General features: G+C 36.3%; 1 protein-coding gene across 1 annotated transcript in view; it reads right to left on the reverse strand.

Moving 5' to 3' along the window:
- LOC150079015 (tetratricopeptide repeat protein 39B-like) overlaps positions 1-23,362 on the reverse strand; it is a 358,313-nt gene that overhangs the window by 125,047 nt on the left and 209,904 nt on the right. The window contains exons 8-9 of the mRNA XM_090382637.1: positions 12,265-12,364; positions 2,890-2,955 (exon numbers count right to left, since the gene is read on the reverse strand). Coding sequence (XP_090238763.1) covers positions 2,890-2,955; positions 12,265-12,364 — 166 coding nt within the window. The remainder of the gene's footprint in view (positions 1-2,889; positions 2,956-12,264; positions 12,365-23,362) is intronic.

Below are 23,362 nucleotides of genomic sequence, written 5' to 3' on the forward strand. Positions count from 1 at the left end.
GCTCTTTCCAACGATGTATAATAAGCTATAAGTTATCAACAACATTTATGTCACCCCACATTTAACCCCCCCCCCATTTCTCAAACAAATTTTTGCCAATGATCCATATGCCGTTATGTTGGCCCACATTATGTACAAACCAATGCAAAATTGAGTGGTCCCAGAGATACAATGCTGTGACAGATGAATGGACAGACAGACAGACAGACAACCAAGTGACATTATAAGGGTTCTTCGTTAGACTACAAACCCTAAAAAACTAAATAAATTTCAGTATTATTTGCTATGAACACAGGACCCAATTCACAAGGATTATGTTTCTGATAGATTATTTTTAAGATATTTAGTATGTATTTGACATCTCACAAAGAACATATCAACAGAATATTTTTGTATAATATATATTCTAGTAATCACATGCAATTTAAAGAAGTAATTGTGTGCAATTTAAAGAAGTAATCATGTGCAATTTAAAGAAGTAACATTTTTAATTTAAAATAGTTGGCCAAAATCAACTACAATTCATAGAACATAGAAAACATTGGTTATGCATACAATACATTAATGATGCAATAAAAAAGATACTTCACAATATGGAGAAAAGATAATCAAAACTAAGAACACGACAAAATGGACTTGATTTATTTTGGAGCACAGATTATCTGGCTAATAATCTAGGTCAAAGTACATCTGAATGATTCATGGCATAAGAAATAGTAATTTGTAATCTTACAAATGCTATGTGGACAGGCTTTCAGTCTTCTGAAAGAAAATAGTGATTTTGGACTGTACTGGTTCTTCTGAAGTGTTTTACAGTTTCTTTGCAGGGATTTATCACAGCTTGGAGGTGTTTGAAATTAAGGCTCCTGTCTATAAAAAGGTATATCTCGTATTCTTGTCAATTCTGCAGTAGAAGAGCTTTTTATAGAGAGTTTACAATAAGATGAATTTAACCACCACTTCCACATCACCCTTGTCACACACTATAAACTGTACCAGCTCCTCCACAAGCAACTAATGAATTCTGTTATCTCTTTCAGCCTTGAGATACTGTGTTTTTCTTATTTGTAAAAGCAGTATTGCCAGCCTTGAGATAGTTTTCTTATCTGTAAAAGCAGTATTGCCTATAGTATTTCTCATTAATTTAATATTTTTATTATATTTAGGTTACAGTATATGATTAGAACAACCAGGAAATTTCAGAAAAGAAGCTTATTTTAGAGTACAAACTTATGAAAAATTAAATTAAATTAATACAGTACAAATTTCAGGCTCTGAATTAATCCTGAAAGTACAATGCTATACAATTCACTTTGCCTACCTATAACTAGTGAGTGGTTAATTGCTGGAACAAACTTCCATGTGTCATTGTGGAAGTTGATAGCTTAAATAAATTAAAGGAAGAACTTCACAAACTTTCGGAGCAAATGAATATGTGAATGAGAAGTGTGTGTGATTTTTTTTGGCTGATGCTGTATAAGCTTGCTTTCTTACATCAAATGCCACTACTAATTCTAATGCTAAATCCTCAAATCTACTCTGGGACCAAGCACTACCAAAGTCAGAATGAAACCTTACTGACAGTTCATATTTGTCTATCATTACATAACAAAAATTCTCCTTTAGTATGGCATTGCACTTTTTTCCTGAGATATATGTATATATGGGATGTTTTATAACTTATGGACTGTAAAATCATAAAATCTAAACAGTAATACTTAGTCCAACTTTAACATCAATTTAAAAATTTCAGCCCAAATATAACAATGTCCAGACAACAAATAATCACGTTGAAAAATACACAAAACAGACCCCAGTGCATGCATATGTATATTATTTTATTGTATCTTCTTTCAATGCATTAATAGTACAAGAGCAACTCAGATATAACCATAAAGCCCCTGTAACTTTTACATGTGCCACAAAGTTATTCAAACTTTAATTGATATGAATTCAGGAATATTTATAGCTGCCAACTTTTGACTTTCTGAAAGAAAATTTTGCAAAAGTGAAGAAAACAGATTTCTTAAATCCACAGCCTTGAAATTAAAATTTGACAATATTAACATTACCACCATAGGATGGTTTCCCAACACAGTATACTTTCAAGCATCAGCAAAGATTTTTTTTTTTTGTATACAATTTCTATCTTGAATTATCTGTTAATCACCAAAGCACCAACTAATTATCATTGCTTAGAGCAATTTTTTTGTTCCCAAACTTTGATGACATAATGAATCCTTATAACTTGAAAAATTTTTCTGTGAACCCTCCTTCTCACCAAGTCCCTATGCTGTAATTTCCTGTTCTTTATTTTCCAATTTATCCATTCTTTCATACATATTTTTGAAATCTTTATATGAAATTTTGAAAAATACTTGCAGAATCCCCTGATATCTCTACAAACTATGAGTCTGTGCTGTGGACTACAGCTTGATAAATGCCAGCTTAGAGGAAGATACTGTACTTCCATTAAGGTTACTATTATATATTAATATATAATCCTTTCCTAACTATAACTATACTGTACTTCAGAAACAGTGAGTCAGAATTCTGTTAATAACAAAATTCTGTTAGAAAAAAGAAGATCCAAACTTAGTATGCTTTTCACCCCTGGCAGAATATCACCCTCATACCTAGTATTATGAGATAATTTATTATATTTTATATTTCCTTCTGACTTCTCAGTTCTTCACTGTATATTTTTGTTTTGACAGTAGGTTTTTACACACTGAAATTCATATAACTACTTATATAATAATTATTATGCTAAAAAACATTTCAGAAAATGGAAACTTGTCCAAAACCAGACTTTCTTAACAATGTTTATTCACCTACAAATCTCTTTTTGCATTTATAAAGTGTAATATTAAACAACTTTGTATTTACCCTATTTCCAGAAAATCCTATAAATTCCAAGAGCTTTAACACCCTAGATGGCAGCTGAGAAATCATCTGAAAAATTAAAAGATAAATTTAACAAGATAATTCTAACAAAATCATAGGCTAGTGCATTTTACATCTCAGTAATGAATGTCAAGTGTTCAAAAGTCTGGTAAAAATGGAAAATGGGAGAACTATTGTTAATGGTCAATGTGGTTTTTTTACAATAATATTCTACAAGTTATGGGATTTTTTATGGAATCAAAATTCTTTAATTCCATAATGACTCCAAAGAAATTAAATCAGGAGGCTCTTCATTGGGCATTCAGATGTTCAACTCAATGATAGAGTCATCCTCTTGTGCAGTAAGCTGCAAGGAGGGAACACGAGGAAGAGAAAATGCCAGTGCCAAAAGAGGTTGTAATTCGGAAACAGGTGGAGTAAGACCAGGGTGTGTCTGCTTCTGCAATAAATAAATATCAGTTAATAAGCCACTCATCAAAAGAAGTTACATGTCAAGTAAGAGTGATCTGCCCTGGAAAGCACATAGCCTATAACCAGTAATTTTGAGGGAAGGTGACCAAGAGAAAGAATTGAACCATTCAAGACTGATTCATCCAGTACCTCCTTGTCCTCTACATCCATTGTTTCTGTTATTATTGGTTGCTCTTTTTTACCACTTGGTTTTGGTAGTGGAGCACTAGGAGGTACGGATATAGGAATGGCAGTGGACTGTGTTTTTTTGGTGGGCTTTTGTGAACTCAATAAATAGCGTGCAATCGGAGTGAATGACTCTCGGTGGTACAGTCATCTCTGTTTGTGTACCGAAAATGCGCTTCGCAGAAACCTTCTGAGCATATGAAGGCTTCCCGCTATTTATTGGTTGTATGCATTTTCAAGCCTCTGGGTAGGAGATGTTCAGCTCCGTTTTTAATTTTTGAATCTCCTTTTCGTCCTTCCACCGCTGGCATGCTCGAGAGTATGCAGGGTGCTCTCCTTGGCAGTTAGTACAATTAGGCTAAGGAGCTAGACATTCCTTGCTCTCGTGATCTTTAGCACCACATCGAGCACAGGCAGGGTTATCACGACAAGCTGTTTGTGAGTGGCTGTACTTTTGACATTTAAAACACATCAGTGGGTTTGGAATGTAAATCCTCACTGGGCAGTTTAAGTACCCTGCCTTGATGGAACTTGGAGGCCGTGGAGTGTTAAATGTTAGGATGAGAACTCGGGTAGGGACGAGATTCCCATCCTTACGCATGGATATTCGCTTGACAGCTCTTACTCCTTGTTCTTTTAATTCAGAGCAGATCTCTTCTTCAGAAATGTAAAGAAGATCCCACTCTGATATGACACCTCGTGAAGAGTTCAAAAGTTTTGTGAGGGGTTACGATGATGGGTATTCCCCCTATAGATGTGGCTTTCAAAATTTTCTTGGCTTGATTTGTGTTTGATGCTTCAATTAAAATATCTCCAGAACACAGCCATTTTACAGATTTGGGTGAACCTGCCATCCCTTCTAATCCTTTCTAGATAAAGAAAGGTAACATTTTCCCAATTGACTGCTCTCCGGTGGAATGGAGAATGAGGAAAAGAGGTGTCACAGATGGTGTTTTCTCCTCAGTTCTGGCTCACTCTCATCTGATGATCGATTAGGTAGGGGCCTTGTTGGGGACCCAGAAGAAGAAGAAGAAGAAGAAGAAGGATTTAAATTACTCATAGGAGTAAGATAAAAATTTCCGATGCCCTAAGTACCTCACCCACCACGAAGCCCTATGAGGGGACGCCCACTCGTGAACTAGCAGGTACTGCGTACACAAATGGGACACCAAGTTCACTTAGGAGCACCATACCCACGTTTCCAATAAGCCTTGATCCCACCCCAGGACCAAAGGGAGGGAGACTTATTGGAACACAGTTGACCCTAGCAGTAAGAACCACCCGCCGATTGATCCCAGTCGGGCCGGTCCGAGACCACCCATCTTGTCGAAGCAGGGGCCAAAGTGGTGTATTAAGGCTGGGCCCCCTCAACCACCAGAATCCCCCTTTCAGAATTCCACGGGTCGTGGTGCACGGCTGCACACGCCGGATTCCAAGGATGTAACCCTGGAACCAAGGTATGGGTGTTAGATCCCAGTGATGCTAATCTGGAAGCCCAGCAGCATCACTAGGAAGTCCCTCACCACGTGCAGGTGCCCACATCGAGGGGTTCCCTGTACGAGTTGTTGGACCCAGAGCTCACCTCTAACATCAACCTTTTGCTGACCTTTGCAGTTTTGCCATTGGGTCGTTGTTTGACCATTTTGACGCCAGTCCTGGTACACTTTAACTATGGTGGCTCCCGAATACTCCACCAGTTCAGCCGTTTGGGAAATCGAGGCACCAGCTCGTCAAGCTCCCACAATCTGTCCTTTATCACAGTCCGATAAATCCTTCCTTTTACCCACCATGCTCGGAATTTTACTACCTACTGAACCACTGACACCTTATCTATGCTACGTAGGTCAACTAACACCACACTCTCGTTCTTCGTGTGGTCAACAGGTCGCATTCGGTGTTCATAGGGATGGTCATAATTCAGCGATTGCTCAGTGTATACGGTAATTGTAAATTAGCCAGTTTGGGGATAGAGATATCACTACATTAAGAGATAATAATTTTCATTTGCCAAAAAAGTGATATATGAAGGGACTTCATTTTTTTTTTCTGGAATGAGGAGATTCTGACAATTTCTTTCATATTTTGTACATTCAATGAGGATAAGTCTAGTGTAAATACTGTTCCCAACACGAGCTGTTGTAAAGGAATTTAAAGTTCATGATATGGTGACTTCTAGTGTCACAGCAGGGGTTCAAAACAGGTTAAAAATATATTCATACTGACTGTCAAATTTATTCAAAATAATAAAGAATGTTCGATATTGTGTTACAAGCAATATATGATATCGGTGTTTAGATACACCATAGATAACTCTTAAGAAACTACAAAGTAGTTGTTGGCGGCATCATTTGCTCTTTCTCATATTGTGCTCTGCCTTCACGACGAGTTGCCATGATATTGCACTACCTCGAATAAGTAACGCTTCACTGATAGAGAAGACGATTGTTACTTATTCTCAGTTGAGTACCACCACCCAGACAGCATTGATGATTGGCCAAGAGCCATGAAACAGTGCTGTCTGGGTGGTGGTACTCAACTGAGAATAAGTAACAATAGTCTTCTCTATCAGTGAAGCGTTACTTATTCGAGGTAGTGCAATATCATGGCAACTCGTCATGAAGGCAGAGCACAATATGAGAAAGAGCAAATGATGCCGCCAACAACTACTTTGTAGTTTCTTAAGAGTTATCTATGGTGTATCTAAACACCGATATCATATATAGATACCAAACTCTTAAAGTATTATGCCTTGTGCATTTATTTATTTTAAATAGTTACAAGCAATGCAACTCCTTTGTTGCCAACCAGAATGGATACTCTGGAACTTTTATTTATTTGTTTGGTATAATGCATACATTACAGTGATAAACACTAGTTTGCCTATAATCAGAAATACAAAATAAGAATTAACATGAATGTTCAATAATCAATAATATGCAAATTTTTTTGGAGTTTAACAACAAAGAAAGATAATAACATATAGATAATAGTGAAAATATTATTATGTTGTTATAAAATGTTAAGTTGTTTGTCACTGTATTGTTATAAAACATTAAGGTGTTTGTGCACAAGCCGAAAACTCTATGGGATTCAAATCTGGTAAGCACAGAGAACACATAGCTGGCCCTCCCAACCTATCCAACAGCCAGAATAACTGGTGATATTCATTCCAAATTATGAGAGAAAATGCTGAAATATAGGGGCTCCATCATGAATAAACCATATGCATAACTGTCTGTTGCAATGACACATCTTCAGACCACTGAAGCAATTTTTTCCAAAAAAATATCTCTGAGAATTGTCACTAAGTGCAACATGAGGTTCAATTAAAAAAAACATCAGTGATACTAGTCCAAAATGTTACTTTGCATCAGTAACAGTTCTATGGAAAACCTTAATGATACAAAGAATGAATGAATGATCCTACGAGGATTTTTTTCTCCACCCAGAAACGATTATGAAATTTGCTAATACCATCCCTAATAAACTGTGCCTCATCTGTATCATCAAAATGGTGGTATTAAGTCAACAAACGTGCTGCATAACCTGGTAGCAAAGTACAATGCATACTGGAAAACTGTTTGGTAAGAAGGCCTGCATTCACTATAAATCATAAGGATTTATGTGCTGTTTATAAAGAATGAATCATTCAGGTAGTTGCTAATGAGACAGTTCACTTCTGCCACTAACCTTCCTGTGCTAGTTTTCCTATCAAATCTATAACATTCTGAGAATGCAGACACCTGGCACCCATTGCATTACCATCTGAACAATAACAATTCATGTTCATGAGAATCCATAAGGAGATGAAACAGAAATCAGTTGGACACCACTGCTGATGCTGACAATTTCACCACCAAGAGGAGCAACATGGATGTAATCAGCAAGTGGGCATTTTTGGACCAACATTCATATGAACATTTCTGTTGAACACAGCTTACTTCCCAACTTTGGCCAGACCTTTCAGGGTCACTCTGATAGGTCTGGCCAAAGTTGGGAAGTATGCTGCAATGCCTTGATCCAATCTTCAGACAGGAATGAGTTCTTGGAAAACAACCTCTAGTTAATGTGATGTAATCACCATGATGCTATTTTCCTTTCAGCATTTCAGGTTTGATTTCACCTACCCACCCAAACTGACTTTCCATAATTTGTATTTTTTCCATGACCTTTTCTATCTCCATATTAGACACAGTATCCAAAACTTCTCTATTTCAATCTTTCCCTCTTCTCAGTAAAGTCTTCAGTTCATTCATTTAGAAAATCAAAGTATTTATCATACTTGCTAGCAGGTAGTTAGCATGCTGGAACAAAGTTAGAGCTGGAGCTAAGCTGGAGCAAGTTAGCTAAGCTGGAGCAAGTTAGCAACTTGCTAGCATGCTGGAACAAACTTCCACCAGACATTCCGGAAGCTGATAGCTTCCAGAATGTCTGGATTCAGACAAAACAGATGAGAAGTGGCATTGACAAGACTGAGAATTGGGCATACTTATATTACACACTTGTTTTTATTATTGTGAGAAGATCCACCCCAGTGCACATCCTGTCACACCCAACTTACAGTTTGCCACTTTTTTGTAGGCTGTCCTCTTTATTAATCAATCCGTTCTAGCACGTTTCAGTCATTCAACAAATTAAACGAATCCCAGATTTCATTCCATTTTCTTGGTAATCCTGCAAACAGAGAACTGTTAACATACTTAAATCGTACTGACCTATACACATATATAATTAAATTGTTAAGAGATATATGGTTATAAGAAATAAAGTATGAAGTGACACAATTTGGCCTTAGCAGCTCTTGTGTAATTAAATTTAATAGCAACAACAACAACCATTAGAAAGACACAATATGGCCCTAGCAGCCTATGTGTCATTAAATTTCATCACAATAACAAATACTTGCTATTCTGACACATCAACCATTGCTCTGTTTCTCCTTCCTTCTTTCTGATGAACTTTATCTTGATGGTTATTCCAGTAGCATATTTAGTACTATGGACTTGTTAATATATGTGATGTCCCATTCAGTATAAGTATTAATTGCTTCATAATACTTGGGTAATAAGAGTTTTGCTATAATTTATCTAATCTGGTTGGTTTATTCCCATATTGTAGTCCATCCTCATTCATGAGAATGGGCTGCAATATGGGAATGCTAGTCCCTTACTAAGAGGTTAAACCATAAGGTGGAGTGAACACTGGATTTGAATCCCAGTCAGTATCAACCCCCCCCCCACAAGAAGCCTAGCTTAAGAGATGTGAGATCTCCTCATGACAGCTTCAAACCTTCAATAACCAAGACAAGAAATGAACTGAAAATATACTAAATGGATCAGACTTTTGAACTAAGCGAATAGCAGTTATTTATTCTAGCAGTCAGAAAATTATATGACAGAATAAAAAGGACTGAAATGTCTCTGGTCTCTAACCACTATGACAGTACAAGAACTGGTAACAGGCAATGAACAAAATGTTATAAAATGGTTAAAAAAAAAAAAAGGACCAGAGCATACCAGAATGCTGTTACAATCATCACAAGCATTATCATGTAATTATATACATGATTATTAAAAATAACATATTTTATTAATTTGGTTCCACTACACCAAATTTTCCATTTAGACCCTTTAGTGGAACTATAACAAGATGAGGTATTTCTTTGGTTCTGTTAACTTGGAGAAAATTGTATGCTGTGGGACATAAATACACTATAAAAAGTGTTCAAGAGATTTATTCTGAAAGCCACTAATTGATCTGTTCCATTGGGGAAATGGCAGAATCGATGACAAGAGAGTCGTCGCAGGGTTATGTTGATGAAAAGAACAAGTTTGGTAATGTAAGTACCATGTTACAATTCAGACATTTGTTTTTTCTTAAATTGATTTTTTTTTTTTCCTTTTTCTGTTCTGCATTCATGAAAAGTAAATACAGTTAACGTCTTATCAATTAATTACTAAGATACTTTATAGAACACTTAATAATGCTTTACATTCCCTAAACTTAGCTATTCAGTTTAATTACAAGTGTATAATATTTATTACTTTGCATTCTTTTTAAAGTAACACCATATTCATGAGTCTTACATAATACATGTGAAGTGTGCACAGACTGTCTAGCTAACAACACTACCAGAAAACTGTGGTTAACCAATGAATTTCTTTTTTCCATAAAACTGTATATGGAAAAATGAAATAATAATCAGTACATTTTTATTTATCAAAATTTAATGAAATTTAGATTAACAAATCTTTCTAAACAGACTAATATAAAATTTAATGAAAACACGTCCACTGGGAGTAGAGCTGTTACATCAAACGTATGGACAGACAGACAGATAAACAGTGAAGACAATAGTCTTATGCATGTATATATGCAAATATACCTAAGCAATTATGTGAAAATTACTCTGCTGAAAGACACTAATTCATGTGACAATTATAATCATGTTTGTAACAAAACCCCTGATGGAAAATGACATATAAAAGTTGAACATGAGAAATCACTGGCAACTACAGTTAAGAATAAGGACAGGAATTTTATTCATATATACATATTCCTTATTCCTTACAAGAAAACAGAGGGTAAATCAGTTAACTTACATGATGGAATTGGTGGATCTACAGAAAAGCCAAATTCAATTCATGGTTAAAGGCACATTAGAACCACAGGAAAATCAATGATGACAACTGTAAAATAAGTGATCTAAAATAGTAGGGCTGAGGGTAGAAAGGTGTCCCAAGGGAAGGGAGGACAGTGTACATTCATTATATTAAAAAATGCACAAGTACACACATCAAGTTAGTAATGCTAATGAGATGATGACATACCCTTAGATGGGAGAAACACTGTTTCCTAAATTCATAAATTAAAACCCAAAGAGGCGATGGAAACTACAGCCCAGTGGGTTTGATCAGCAAGACTGTGGAGTTTATGGTTAAGGACACTATACAGTATTACATAGATAAGAATGGAATTCTAAAGAGGTAAAACATGAGCGCATGAAAGGGAACTCTTGCCTGACTAATCACTATGTAAAATCATAAAACAGCTAGATGAGAGTAACAACTTTTACACTGTATACCTAGACTTCTGTAACACTTTTGATACAATCCTCCCTCCAAGAGTCTATTATATAAACTGCAATGAAATGCAATTACATGGAGGATCCTCATATGGATCATGGGTTGGCTGAAGGACAGGGGACAAATGGTAGTTGCAAATGGGCATTCGTCAGAGTGAATTAGCAGAACAAATGGAGTATCTAATTCAGGGATTGGTGCTGCGGCAACTTATTTCTAATCTTCTTTAATAACATTAATGAGGAAGTAGAGTGGAAACTATCAGTCTGCTAACAGTTGCAGCAGAATTTGCTTGCAGTCCCCTGCTGCAAATTCTGATGAAGGCTGGGAAGGTGGTTAACAATCAGAACCAGTCTATGTTGCTTCAAAATGATTTGGATCAGTTAAAAATATGGTATTAAACATGGTAATTAAGGTTTAACACTACTAAATGAAAGGGTTTGCACCTGGGTAAAAGAAATGCAGAACTAACAAACAAAGAAAATTAGGGTTTACAACAGAATTAAACATGAAGTATGCCTTGCAACATAAACAAGCAGCCAGGAAAGAACATGGTGTTTTTTCTTGATATTGTTCAAGAGACTGCACTTGAAATATCAAATTCAGGTCTGGAGATAATAACTGATATCCCTACAAGGAAGATGCAAGCCACAAAGCTTTAGCAACTGTACAGTTTGTAGGAACCTAACTGACTGACTGACTGGTTAAAAAGCTGTCAAGGGTATGAAAGAAGGATCAAATAAATGAGGGAGTTATCCTCATTTATTTGATCCTTCAAATAAATGAGGAACCAAAACCAGAAATGAGAAACCAGAACCAAAGGCCACACTAACATAAAATCTGAGGGATTAATATATAAGGCTGAAAAATTTATCTCCAAGCAGTGAATTGTAGTTCAATGGAATAAATTATCTGCCAACACAGAATACTAAACCATAACCATATATCTGTAATGGAATAAATAATTTCACAATCAATTTTTACAAGATTTGGTACGATGGTATGATACAAATTAAGTTTCTTGATCTTAGTGGTAAGGGTGAGAAAAGGATCACAACGGCAGAGAGTGGAGAGGGGTAAGAAATTATGGGACAGAAAATTTTGAGAACTATGGTAGAAGCATCAACAGTGCTTTGGAACCTCTGTAAACAACTGAACATAATTTTCTATTCATTTTAAGTTTTCTGGGCTATAGATCTCAATTAGGATTCATATCTGTAGACAACTATTAGATAAGTCAATTTTCCTCTCTGATCAAAAAAGAAACTATGTTAATAGCATTGCGTTAAAAAAAAAAGGAGGGGAAAGAAAAAAAAAAAAAACTGCATTTCAATAGGGTGACTGCCAAAACTGCTGATATCCATTTCCAAAAATAAAAACTTTGCTGCAGTAGCAGCAAGATGGCCTTGTGAGCTAACCTGGCTGAAAACAATGGCTAGCTAGAAATAATAACCAACAACAAATAAAGAAATGTTAAATATTTTACTACCTACCACTACTAATTATTGAAATGAAGTAAGTTGAGAACATAATTCTTATTATTTAAGTTCAAGCAAACATTCTACACTTATAATAACACTGAATTGTTTAAAACATCAGAAAAGACAAACGAAAGAAATTAATATTCAAATTGATTTACCAAGTTGAAAGTGCCAACTCCCATACGTACACCACTTTCAAAATGCTGTTTTCTGCTCAGGTTTTCCCATGCTCTACCTTCTATAATATGCATGCATTCTCTGAAGTAAAATAAATATAAAAGGGAATGTTTTGGAACACTATTATCAAAACAATTAGCAATATACACAAAATTTTCAGACTGTTTGCATTAACACATTATTTTCACACATATCAAAGATGTTCCCCCATTACAACAACAGTAATTAACTGAAATTGGTGACTGTTGTTAAACCAACAGTATTGTGAAGTAATAATTTATAAAATTAGTAAAGCAGTGAATTTCACTTACATTACTCACATTCAATCCTGTCAAAATAATGCAAGATAAATTTAAAGAAGACTGGAAGCTTTTAGAAGCAATGAAATGAAATATATTATAATTAAATAGATGAATCTCCAAAAAATATGCATATACCCTTTGTTAGTTAATAAAAACTGCAATGATAACAGAAAAGTTTCTGGACAATTCATCTTTAGCCAGTGATGATGAATTGTCCAAAAGCATTAATAAAATGCAAGATGAAATGGGTGAATTTTTATTAGAAAAGATCAGGCATCATAGTTGATCTTGATTAATCTTTAACTCCTAGACTTAATAAAGGGGAATTTTATGTTGTAAAGATGCCACTCACTAGGAATTTCAACTGCAATGTGAGAACTGAGCATTTGCTCAGTTCTCACATTGCAAGGGAAGAAAACTTTTATCACATGTACTTAATTCAGTTGAGAATAAAACAAAAATTAAGTCAATTATGATTGCAATACTACCAATTTATTTCTATTTACAGCCTTCCTGATAACCAATAAAAAGATCAGGAAGGAAAGACCACAAAAAAGTGTTTTAGATTGTACCCAATGTACAAAATAGCACTTTTTTGCTTCAAAATGCAGATTAAGCACACAATATTCAAATTCTTTGCACATGGCATACAGAATTTGAATATGGACAGCATTTTAATATACAACATTTATAGAAAGGAGAGACAAGACAGGAGGTGAGGGAAGTTATGCTTTTGATTAAGAAGCACACAACTCAAAGCCAGTGCAGTCAGTTGACAAAGATGGCCAGTACAAGGTGGGCCACTTTCAGGTGACATAAGCACCAGGTGAACGTTATAGGCTAAATGACTGTGATGAGTATAATGAAGAGCTAGACACACAAATAGGGTGGATCAGTGAATCAAAATATCTTATAATGGAAGGCTTTAACTTTCCAGATATTGATTGGAAATTATGGGCTGGTCACTGACACAAAATCAGAACCATTCTGGATTTAACAGATGACTGCTTCCTAAGCCACCATGATACAGAAGCAACAAGGAAAAGCAGTACTCTTCATGTGATTATCAGCAATGACTCTTCATGCATTAAGAATCTGAAGATCGTGTGGAAAAAATGTAACTACTGTCAAGGGTTAAAGCAAAGGGATTTTGCTTTTGTAAAGGTGACTAAAACAGACACAGTTTTTAAATTCTTTTCAGTGAGACCAATGGATATTGTTACAACTGCTAATTATAAATGGGAAGCATTCAGTGAGGTAATTCTAGAAGCTACCAACTAAGAGATACTACTGAAGGTTTAAACCTAAATGAATAACACATGAACTGATGACACTGGTGGCAGAGAAGAAAATGTATAAACTAATGTATAAAATGTATAAACTAGTCTGCAACTGAATCAAAACACGGGTTTAGGCAAACTAAGCCAGATTATGAGAAGTCCTGACTAGGAATGTGAAGAAAAGTAGCAAAGAGTTCTTTCCTTATATTAACACTAGAAGGAAAGGTATGAACCACATTAATCCACTGGATATGAATGGCATATCTACTGATGATCCTGTTATGTTTGCTGACAAACTGAACAAATATCTGGCACAACATTTGTGCATTAAGTGTTTAGGAATGACCATGGCAGAAGTATAATAACTTATAACTGGGAAGTAAATGATTTTGTGATAACTGAGAGGCAAGTGGAAGAAAAACTGTTAAGGCTAAAAATAATAAGCCACCTACTGCGGGCTGATGAAATCTATCTAATTATATTAAAAGAAGCAGCAAAAGAGGTAAGTAAATCTTTAGTCTTAATTATGAGGGCATCCTTAGATTCAGAGGCAGTTCCTATGGATTCAAGGGGGGGGAATGGATTCAGTGATCAGAGAAGTAAAGCAGGATCATCTCGATAGGAAGGAGTTATACAGCAATCACAACATGGATTTGTTAAGGGAAGATCCTGTCTTGTCTTATATTTCAGTAGAGACTTGGAATGTTCCACACAAGACTGCTGTACAAATTGGAGCAAAGTGAAATTAGGGACAAGTTACTGCTATGGATAAAGAGATGGTTGAGTGGCAGAAGATAGAGAGCAGTTATTAATGGACATTAGACTAATGTTATTAAAGGAGTTCCTCAGGGTTCAGCACTGGGCTCCTTTCTGTTTGTCAATACTGATGAAAGTATATCTTGCTTAATGTCTAAGTTTGCAGATAATGCAAAGGCTGGAAGTTGAGTTAATGACAGAAAACAAGCACTACTGCAACAAGACCAAGAAAAGTTTTGTAGATAAGTAAGAAGTAGCAATTGAAGTTTTAACACTTATAAATGCATGGTACTGCATATGAGCAGCAGTAATCCCAGAATAACATACCAATTAGGTGACACCCCATAACTAAGGCAGTAGAGAGGTTTTTTTTTTTTTTTGGTAGTTGTTGGCGCATCGGCTTCTGTGGCCATATTGCACCTCCCAAGGTTTTTGCATTACTTTGATCCAAGCCCGAGGCGGGAATCGAACCCGCGACCTTTGGGTTGCCGGGCAGGTACTTTACCCACTCGGCTAGCCCGGTCGGCGCAGTAGAGAGTAACTGAACAGCCTGATATGATGTTTTCTGAACCACTGGCAGACAGCTCATGTGGTTATGTGAATGCTATGACAAGAGGGACAAGGCAATGATTACCCCATTGCATAAGGCAATGGTTAAACCATATCTTTAATAATGTATATAGGTTTGAAAGCTTCATTTTAAGAAGGATGTGGATCTCTTAAACCAGGTGGGGGGAAAAAGATTAGCCAAGGACAAAGGGTACTCTTACCATGAAAGATCAGTTCTGCAAATTGCAATGCTTCAAAACTACGCACCTGCGAGCAGAGCCACTTGAAGTGTTCAAGACCTGAAATAGAATGAGCAAATTAAAAGTGGACTGCATCATAACTCTTGCTCAGATGGGTAAAACAAGGGGTAAATAAATTTAAATTGAAGGAGGATGGACGTGAGAAAATGAGAAAATCTGCTTTCAGCCTGAGAGCAATTAATTGCTGGTACAAACTTTCATCTGATTTTGTGGAAGTGGGTAGTTTGAATAAATTTAAGAAAGAATTATAAAAAGACTAATAGATTATCAACAGCCATAGGCAGAGAAAAGTAATTCTTGCAATGCTTCTACTGGAAAATGCCTGGAAAGCAGTGTTCAGGATTTCAAGGCCTGCTATGGGTTCTCATTGGAATAAGCATATACATGGGATGTGTTAGGGTAACTAAAATCAATAACAGATGCATGTATACTTGTATGTAAACTAATGCTAAGAGCATAGGAATAAATTTGATGAATATGAAGCAATTTGAGGTTATCATGAAATGCAAACATTGAGGATACTGAAGATATGGTGTTGCTCAGTTAAAGGGGATGCAGTAAGGAGAGACAGGGCAGGAAGGAAGAGGAGGGTGGGGATTATGCACTTAGAAGAAGCATATAAAATCTACAGAAGAGCATCCAGTGGGATGGCCATTGCTATGCTGAGTCAGTTTGGTATGACATAAGCACTAGGGAAAACAAAAATGGAGAGTAGGAGTGTGTAGGCCAAATGACTGTGACAAGTATAATGAACTACTGTACAGAGAAATAGAGTGGGAAAATAAATCAGCATATCTTATAATGTGGGATTTTAACTTTCCAGATATTAACTTGAAAATTGTGGGTTGGTCACTCACACACTAGCAAGACATTTGTGGGTTCATTGGCTGACTATTTTCTACAGCAGCATATTAGAGAGGCAATAAGATAAAGCAATACTCTATCTGATTATCAGCAGTCATTATTCTTGCATTAAGAATATACGGATAAAAGAACCACTAAGTGACAGTGAACACGGCGTACTGATTGAGATTTACTTACAGATGTAACTACCAACAAGGGTAAAGGGATGGGTTTTTGCTTTCATAAAGGCAACTATAGTTGCAGTTTTTAAATTCTAATCAGTGGTACCAACTGATGGTGTTACTATCAGCAAATTCCAAATGTGAAACATTCAAGGAAATCATTATAGGAGCATTAGGCTTTTCATACCAACTAAGAAATACCATTCCAGGCTTACACCTAAATAGATGTCAGATGAATTAATGAGATGTGTTGCAAAAAAAAAAAAAAAAAAAATGCATGGGATGCATATAAATTATCAGGTTATACAGAAGCCTATGGAAGACAAACTAGTCTGCAATCAAGTTCACAAAGGATGTTAGGCAAGTTAAGGAAAACTATGAGAAATACTTGTCAAAGGATGCAAAGAAAAATAACAGACTTCTTTGCTTATATAAACAACACTAAACGGAAGGGGATAAATGCCACCCAATTAATAAAGCCAAGAGGATGTCTTTGTGTGTGTGCTCGTTGCAGAGAGTGTGAAGAAACGAGGCACCAACTCAGTATTGTGATGGGACTTAATGAAAGCTTGAAAAGCAGAGTGGATGCCACCAACTCAATGCCAGCGTTCACACTAGAGCATCAGGCAGCACAGTGGCAATCCCAGTGCAAAATGAGTTGGTCCCACAGGAGCTAGCTATTGTCAAGGAAATGGGAAATATATTGTGCAAAAATGATAGGTGGAACAGGATCGGGGTACGTCTCTACGTTTACCAGGAGCAAAAGCTGAAGAAGTTGTTGTTGCTGTTGTTTGGTTTTTAGGAGCATTAGCAACTAAGGCCATATTGCTCCAGGAATATGCAGTGGTCATTCCCTGACCTTTCCGCATCCTCCGTATTCGGTGATGACGGGCTCGAACCCCAGTCTAATCAAGAAGCATGTGCTACGCACTGCTGCTCCTTCCCACCTGGCTACGGAAACACCTGAAGAAGTTGCAAAGCAGGTATCATCTTTTAAGATCACAAAAAGTGATACTGTTGTATACACATTGGCACTAATGACATTAAAAGTAAGACACCTCTTGGTTTACTGAACAAGAACAGAGAAATATTAAGGCACATTAGGAGAGAGTATATGATGAGAGCCTTGTCAATAAATTTGGCCCTGAAGAAATTGTACATGGCTAAGTAAGGGGTAGAATTTTTTTCTCACCATGGTCTGTGCTTATTAACAGGAGAGACTGCTTCTACAAGGATGGGATAGACAAATAGAAAGGGCTTGCAAGAATATTTACTGATGCTATCGAGGCAGCATTAGGTGGGTCAGAAAACTAGCTTGGGGGGGGAAAGATACATGGGCTAACAGATTAACAACAACTGCAGGCAGAGGTTAAAGTGATTCTTGCACTGTTTATATTCAAATATGCACCAACCTAGAAAGCAAGATGCTGGTTCAAGACCTCCTGTGAGTCATCGTAAACAGAAAAATACGTGGGCTGTGATAGGGAAACTAAGATTCAGACAGGTGCATGTGTACTTGCATGTACACCAATGCTAGTAGCATAGTAAATAAATTTGATGAATCTGAAGTGCTGATCAAATCATCAAATGCAGACTTTATAGGGATTTCAGAGACATGGTGTCACTACAATATAAAAGATGCAGAATTTGAATATGGGTAGTACAATGTATACAGAAAGGACAAATCAAATCAAATTATTACATTAGGGCCACCATTATTTCTAATATATACCCATATATGTATTTTGTCTGTAATTATGTGTTCTCTGGTCAATTTGCGTGTTTGCTGGACGAAAAAACCCCAGTTTTTGGGGGGGAACCTTGCTATCTACGCCTGAGATGGACTAACTAAGCCATGGAGTGAAAAAAGCCCATTAAAGTTCCTCGCATCATCGACGAGATTCAAACCCGGGCCTTTTACACCCAGTGTGGGGAAGATGGTGATACCACTGTGCTACCCGCCCGCACAGACATACAGAAAGGACAGACAGAATATGGGAGGGGGATTATGCTCTTAGTTAAGAAGCACATAAAATTTAAGGCAGTACATCCAGTTTACATGGGTGGCCAGTGCAATGCTGAGTCAGTTTGGTGTGACAAACACTGGGAAAACAAAAACAAAGGTAGAAGTGTGTTATAGGCCTAATGACTCTGATGAGTACAGTAAATCAGAATGTCTTATAATGGGGATTATAACTTTCTGAATATTTACAGAAACTTGTGGGTTGGTCACTCATACACTAGAAAGACTTCTTTTTTATGTAAACACTAGAAAGAAGGGGATGAATCATATAGGTCCACTTGATATTGATAGTTCAACTGTTGATGATCCTGCTTGGGTTGCTGACAAGCTAAATAAGTACTTTAGCATCTATATTCACACATGAGGAATTCTTTAGGGGAGTGGATGCCAGAAGTTTATCAAAATCTACCAGGAAGCTAAATGATTTTGTTATAACTCAGAGGAAAGTGGAAGAGAAATTTCTGAAGTTAAATGAAAAAAAAAAAAGGCACCTGGGGGTGGATGGGATCTAACTAATAATATTAAAAGAGGCAGCAAAGTTGATAAGCAAACCCTTGGCTATAATTATGAGAGTATCCTTGGATTGAGAGGAAATCTCCAAGGACTGAAGATGTGCAATTCCCAATTCATGAAGGTGGATCAAACAGTGACATAAGCAATTACAGATCTCATACTTAATTTCTGTTCCAGGGAAAATAATGGAGTCACTTGTTAAAGAAGTAATGCAAAACATCTAGACAGGAGTGCAATTATACTTCAATTACAGCATGGGTTTGAAAAGGGAAGATCTTCTCTGACTGATTTTATTGGATACTTATAAAAAAAATAATTTTGATATCATATATTTGGATTTCAGGAAAGCTTTTGATACATCACACATAAAAGCTGCTGTACAAATTGGAGCAGTGTAGCATTAAGGGCAAGTTAGTGTTATGGATAAAGTAATGGTTGAGTGGGAGAAGACAGAGTGGTTATTAATAAACACTGCTCTTCATGGACTAATGTTATCAGTGGAGTCCCCAGGGTTCAGTGCTGGGCCCACTGTTTTCCATATTTATTAATGATACTGATGAAGGTATATCAGGCTAAATGTCTAAGTTTGCAAATGATACAGAGGTTCGCAGAGCAATTAATGGCAGTAATTATGGTATGCTACTTCAACAGGATTGAGAAAAATTAAGCAATTGGACTGAGAAATGGCAATTGAGATTTAACATTGACAACTGCAAAGTACTGCATATGGGTAGCAGTAATCCCAGATTAACGTACCAACTGCATGGTACCATACTCAGAGTAGTGGAAAATGAAAATGACCTGGGAATAACTGAGCAGTCATATATGAAAGCTTTCTGATCAATGCAGACAGGCTGGCAGGAACATGTAGCATTTTGTCAATGATATACACAAATTTTACTAGCAAGGATAGGAAGGTGATTATTCCATTATATAAGGCAATGGTCAGGCCACATCTTGAGTACCACACAGAGCTGTGGAGGCCTCATTTTAGGAAGTTTAAAGGGCTACTGGAGCGGGTACAGAGAATGCAACAAGACTGGAGTCGGGAACAAAGGGGTGGTCTTACCAAGAAAAGCTGCAGCAACTGGAGACTAAGCACCTGCGAGGCAATCTGAGAGAGAGATGTTTAATGCTTTGAATGGATTAAGCAAGCTCAATGCTGATGGGATTCTTCCTCCTGCTAAGACCATGCATATGAGGGGAAATAAATTCAAACTGAGGAAGGATGTGTAGCAGTTTGCCTTTAGCCAACTGTTGATTGTCTCCCAAAGTTCTGATGCTGTGGAAGTTGATAGCTTAAATAAATTCAAGAACTAGACGAACTATTGGAGGGAATGAATAGGTGAAATGGGAGGCATCTTTTTTTTTTTTTTCTGATGCTGTATAAGCTTAATTTCTTGCATCATTTGCCCACTACTAATACTAAATCTCTAATAAAGAATGCAAAGAAAACAAGAAAACCTTCTTTACTTATGTAAACACTAGAAGGAAAGAAGGAGACAAATTACACTGGTCCACTAGACATGAATGGTTCAACTGTTGATGATCCTACACAGGATGGTGACAAAGTGAATAGATATATTCTATCTACATTCACACATGAAATTTTAGCAATGAGGATGCCAAGAGTGTATCAAATTCTAACATGGAGGTAAATGATTTTGTGATAACTGAAAGGAAAGTAGAAGAAAAATTGTTCAATCTAAATGTAAAGAAGGCACCTATGGTGGATGGGATCTATCTAATTATATTAAGGGAGGCAGAAAAAGCAGTAATCAAACTCTTAGCCATAATTATGAAAACATCATTGCTCTAAAAGCCAGAACTTGTGTAAACCTACTGGAAAGTGCAAAATGAAAGTGTTCTGCTCTACTAGTTTAACAATTTACAGCTGAAATTATTAAAAAGAAATCAAGGTATAATGGAAGAAATAAAGAAAAAAATCAATATTTGAACACACAACATTATAGAAGAATATAGAAAGATCATGTACAGAGAATGGAATCAAAGGATTCCACAACAGGTATTACATTATTGATATTAGTATTAGCAAAAGATGCAAGAAAGTAACCTTATAACGAATTATCAAAAAAAAATAATAAATATATATATAAAAAGCCCATATCTTCTTTATATACCCTCTAATCAATTGAGTCAGTCCATAAATTTATTCTGTCCCTTCCACAACACCAGATGGAAGTTTTTTCCAAGAATCAATTACTCTATGGCTGAAAGCAAATTTCTGCACATGTATCCTGCATCTATCCTTTTCCAATACAAATTTTCATCCCCTTATATACATCACCCAAAAAATAATAAGGATACTATCAGCATTTAGTTAACATAACTTATTTATTTAAAGCCCTTAAATGCTTCGATCAAGTCTCCGAGTAGGTGCCTAGCTTTAGGATGCTACAATTCGCAATCCAAAGTCTTTCTTTGAAAGAGTTATGTTTCTTTCCTGTCCATTATTAATCTTGTTGCTCTTCTTTGCACTCATTCCAATGGCTTCACAACTTTCATAAAATGGCGTTTCCATATGAGACCTAAAACAAATAAGAAGGCAATTATTGCCTTATAGAATGTAATAATTACATTCTATAAGTCCTCCTCGTCCATTTTGGCAAAATTCCAGAGTATCAATAAAAGGACAACAGTCCAATAGCTTCCACAGCAGCATGTCTACACTAAGAAGAGAACCTCATGTCACACTGCACAATTACCTATTACAAAATACTTATGCAGTTTGTCAGCAACCAGAACAGGATCATCAATACTTATGCCACATTCATATCTAATATGCATACTGGATCATCCTTTTCCCTCTAGTATGTGGATATTGGTTCATCCTTTTCCCTCTAGTGTTAACATAAGCAAAGAATTCTTGGCATTCTTAACCTAAGATTTATTGTGTCTGCTTGACTTGCCTGATCCCTTTAGACTTCATTGCATACCAGTTTATATTTAATGTAGATTTTGTGTCCGCCTGATAATTATATAATCGTTCCATGCTTTTTTCTTCTCTGCCATTTGTCTTAGTTCATTTGGCTTCCATTTATCTAAATAATCTATCTAATTTAATCCATTTATATAAAATCGTGGTATATGAATAGTAGTATTCCTTCGATGTCAAGAATAAAGCTGTTACCAACACCTTTATCCTCAACACAGAAGTTATATCTTTAACTAGATCCCACATCAATATATTATGATCACTATCACCTGTTGTTCCTTTATCTAGAGATTCTTAATGCATGATCTGCTGATAGTACCAATGACAAATCATATCAAGAGTATTGTTTCCCCGCTAACATGTTGGTGTAGAAAACAATCATCCAATACATCCTCAACCCACAAGTTCCAGTCGATATCTAAAAGTTAAAATCCCCATTATAAGATATTCTGATTTACTGACCCACTTTATTTGTGCATATCTTTGTCATGCTCATCAGAGTCATTTAGCCTATAATATACTTTCCACCCACTTCAATTGGGTGCAATGCCTTGGATTCGATGCTTAAACTAGAGCATAATCCCATCCTGTCATGTCTATACTTTCTGTATGTAACTGTACTTATTCTATTCAAATTCTGCTTTCCCTATGTTTGAGTGGCACCACATTTCCAATCTCCCTACAATGTCTACATTTAATGACTTAACCTTTACTTCAATTTTATTGACTGTAGATGTACAAGGGACATTTGAAAAGTTCATGGAATGAGCATGAAAGGGTAGTGGTACAATGTTAATTTCTGTACTAAATGCATAACACTTCAAATAGTAACCCACCAAGTTTCATGCAGTGTCAGTAACATCTTTTTTTTTAATTACAGGTCCTGAAGTCAACAAAATTGTGTGAATGAGGAAAGATGGATAAAAATCAGTCACAGCACATTTATCCATTATTTGAGAAAAAAGGGACAAACACCAAAAGCAATTCATGAGGATGTGGATACAACATTAGGGGCGGATGGCCTTTCCTATTCCACAGTTAAGTGGGCAGCACATAAGAGGTTCTTGCTATGAAAAATGTGTCAGCACAATGGGCCTCAAATTGTTGACAACAAATAAAAATGCAAAAGAGTTGTAGAGTCCAGTGAATATTTGCATCATTTTCAAACAGATCCAGTAAATTTCCTTGCAAGGTTGTGACCATGGTTGAAAAGTGGATCCATCATTTTCGGCCAAAGAAAAAGGAGCAGTATAAACAGATGAAACACCCTCCAATGAAAGCCAAGCTGATTCATTTCTGCTGGCAATGTGATGGCACCAGTTTTTTGGGATGCTGATGTAAGATTGCTAATGAATTACCTTCAGAATGGCAAGACAGTCACAGGGGGATGTTATGCAGAGTTAGTGAGGTACTCG

This window comes from Mastigoproctus giganteus, chromosome 10 (assembly GCF_048544385.1).
Source record: "Mastigoproctus giganteus isolate SK-2022 chromosome 10, ASM4854438v1, whole genome shotgun sequence".
Taxonomy (NCBI): Eukaryota; Metazoa; Arthropoda; class Arachnida; order Uropygi; family Thelyphonidae; genus Mastigoproctus; species Mastigoproctus giganteus.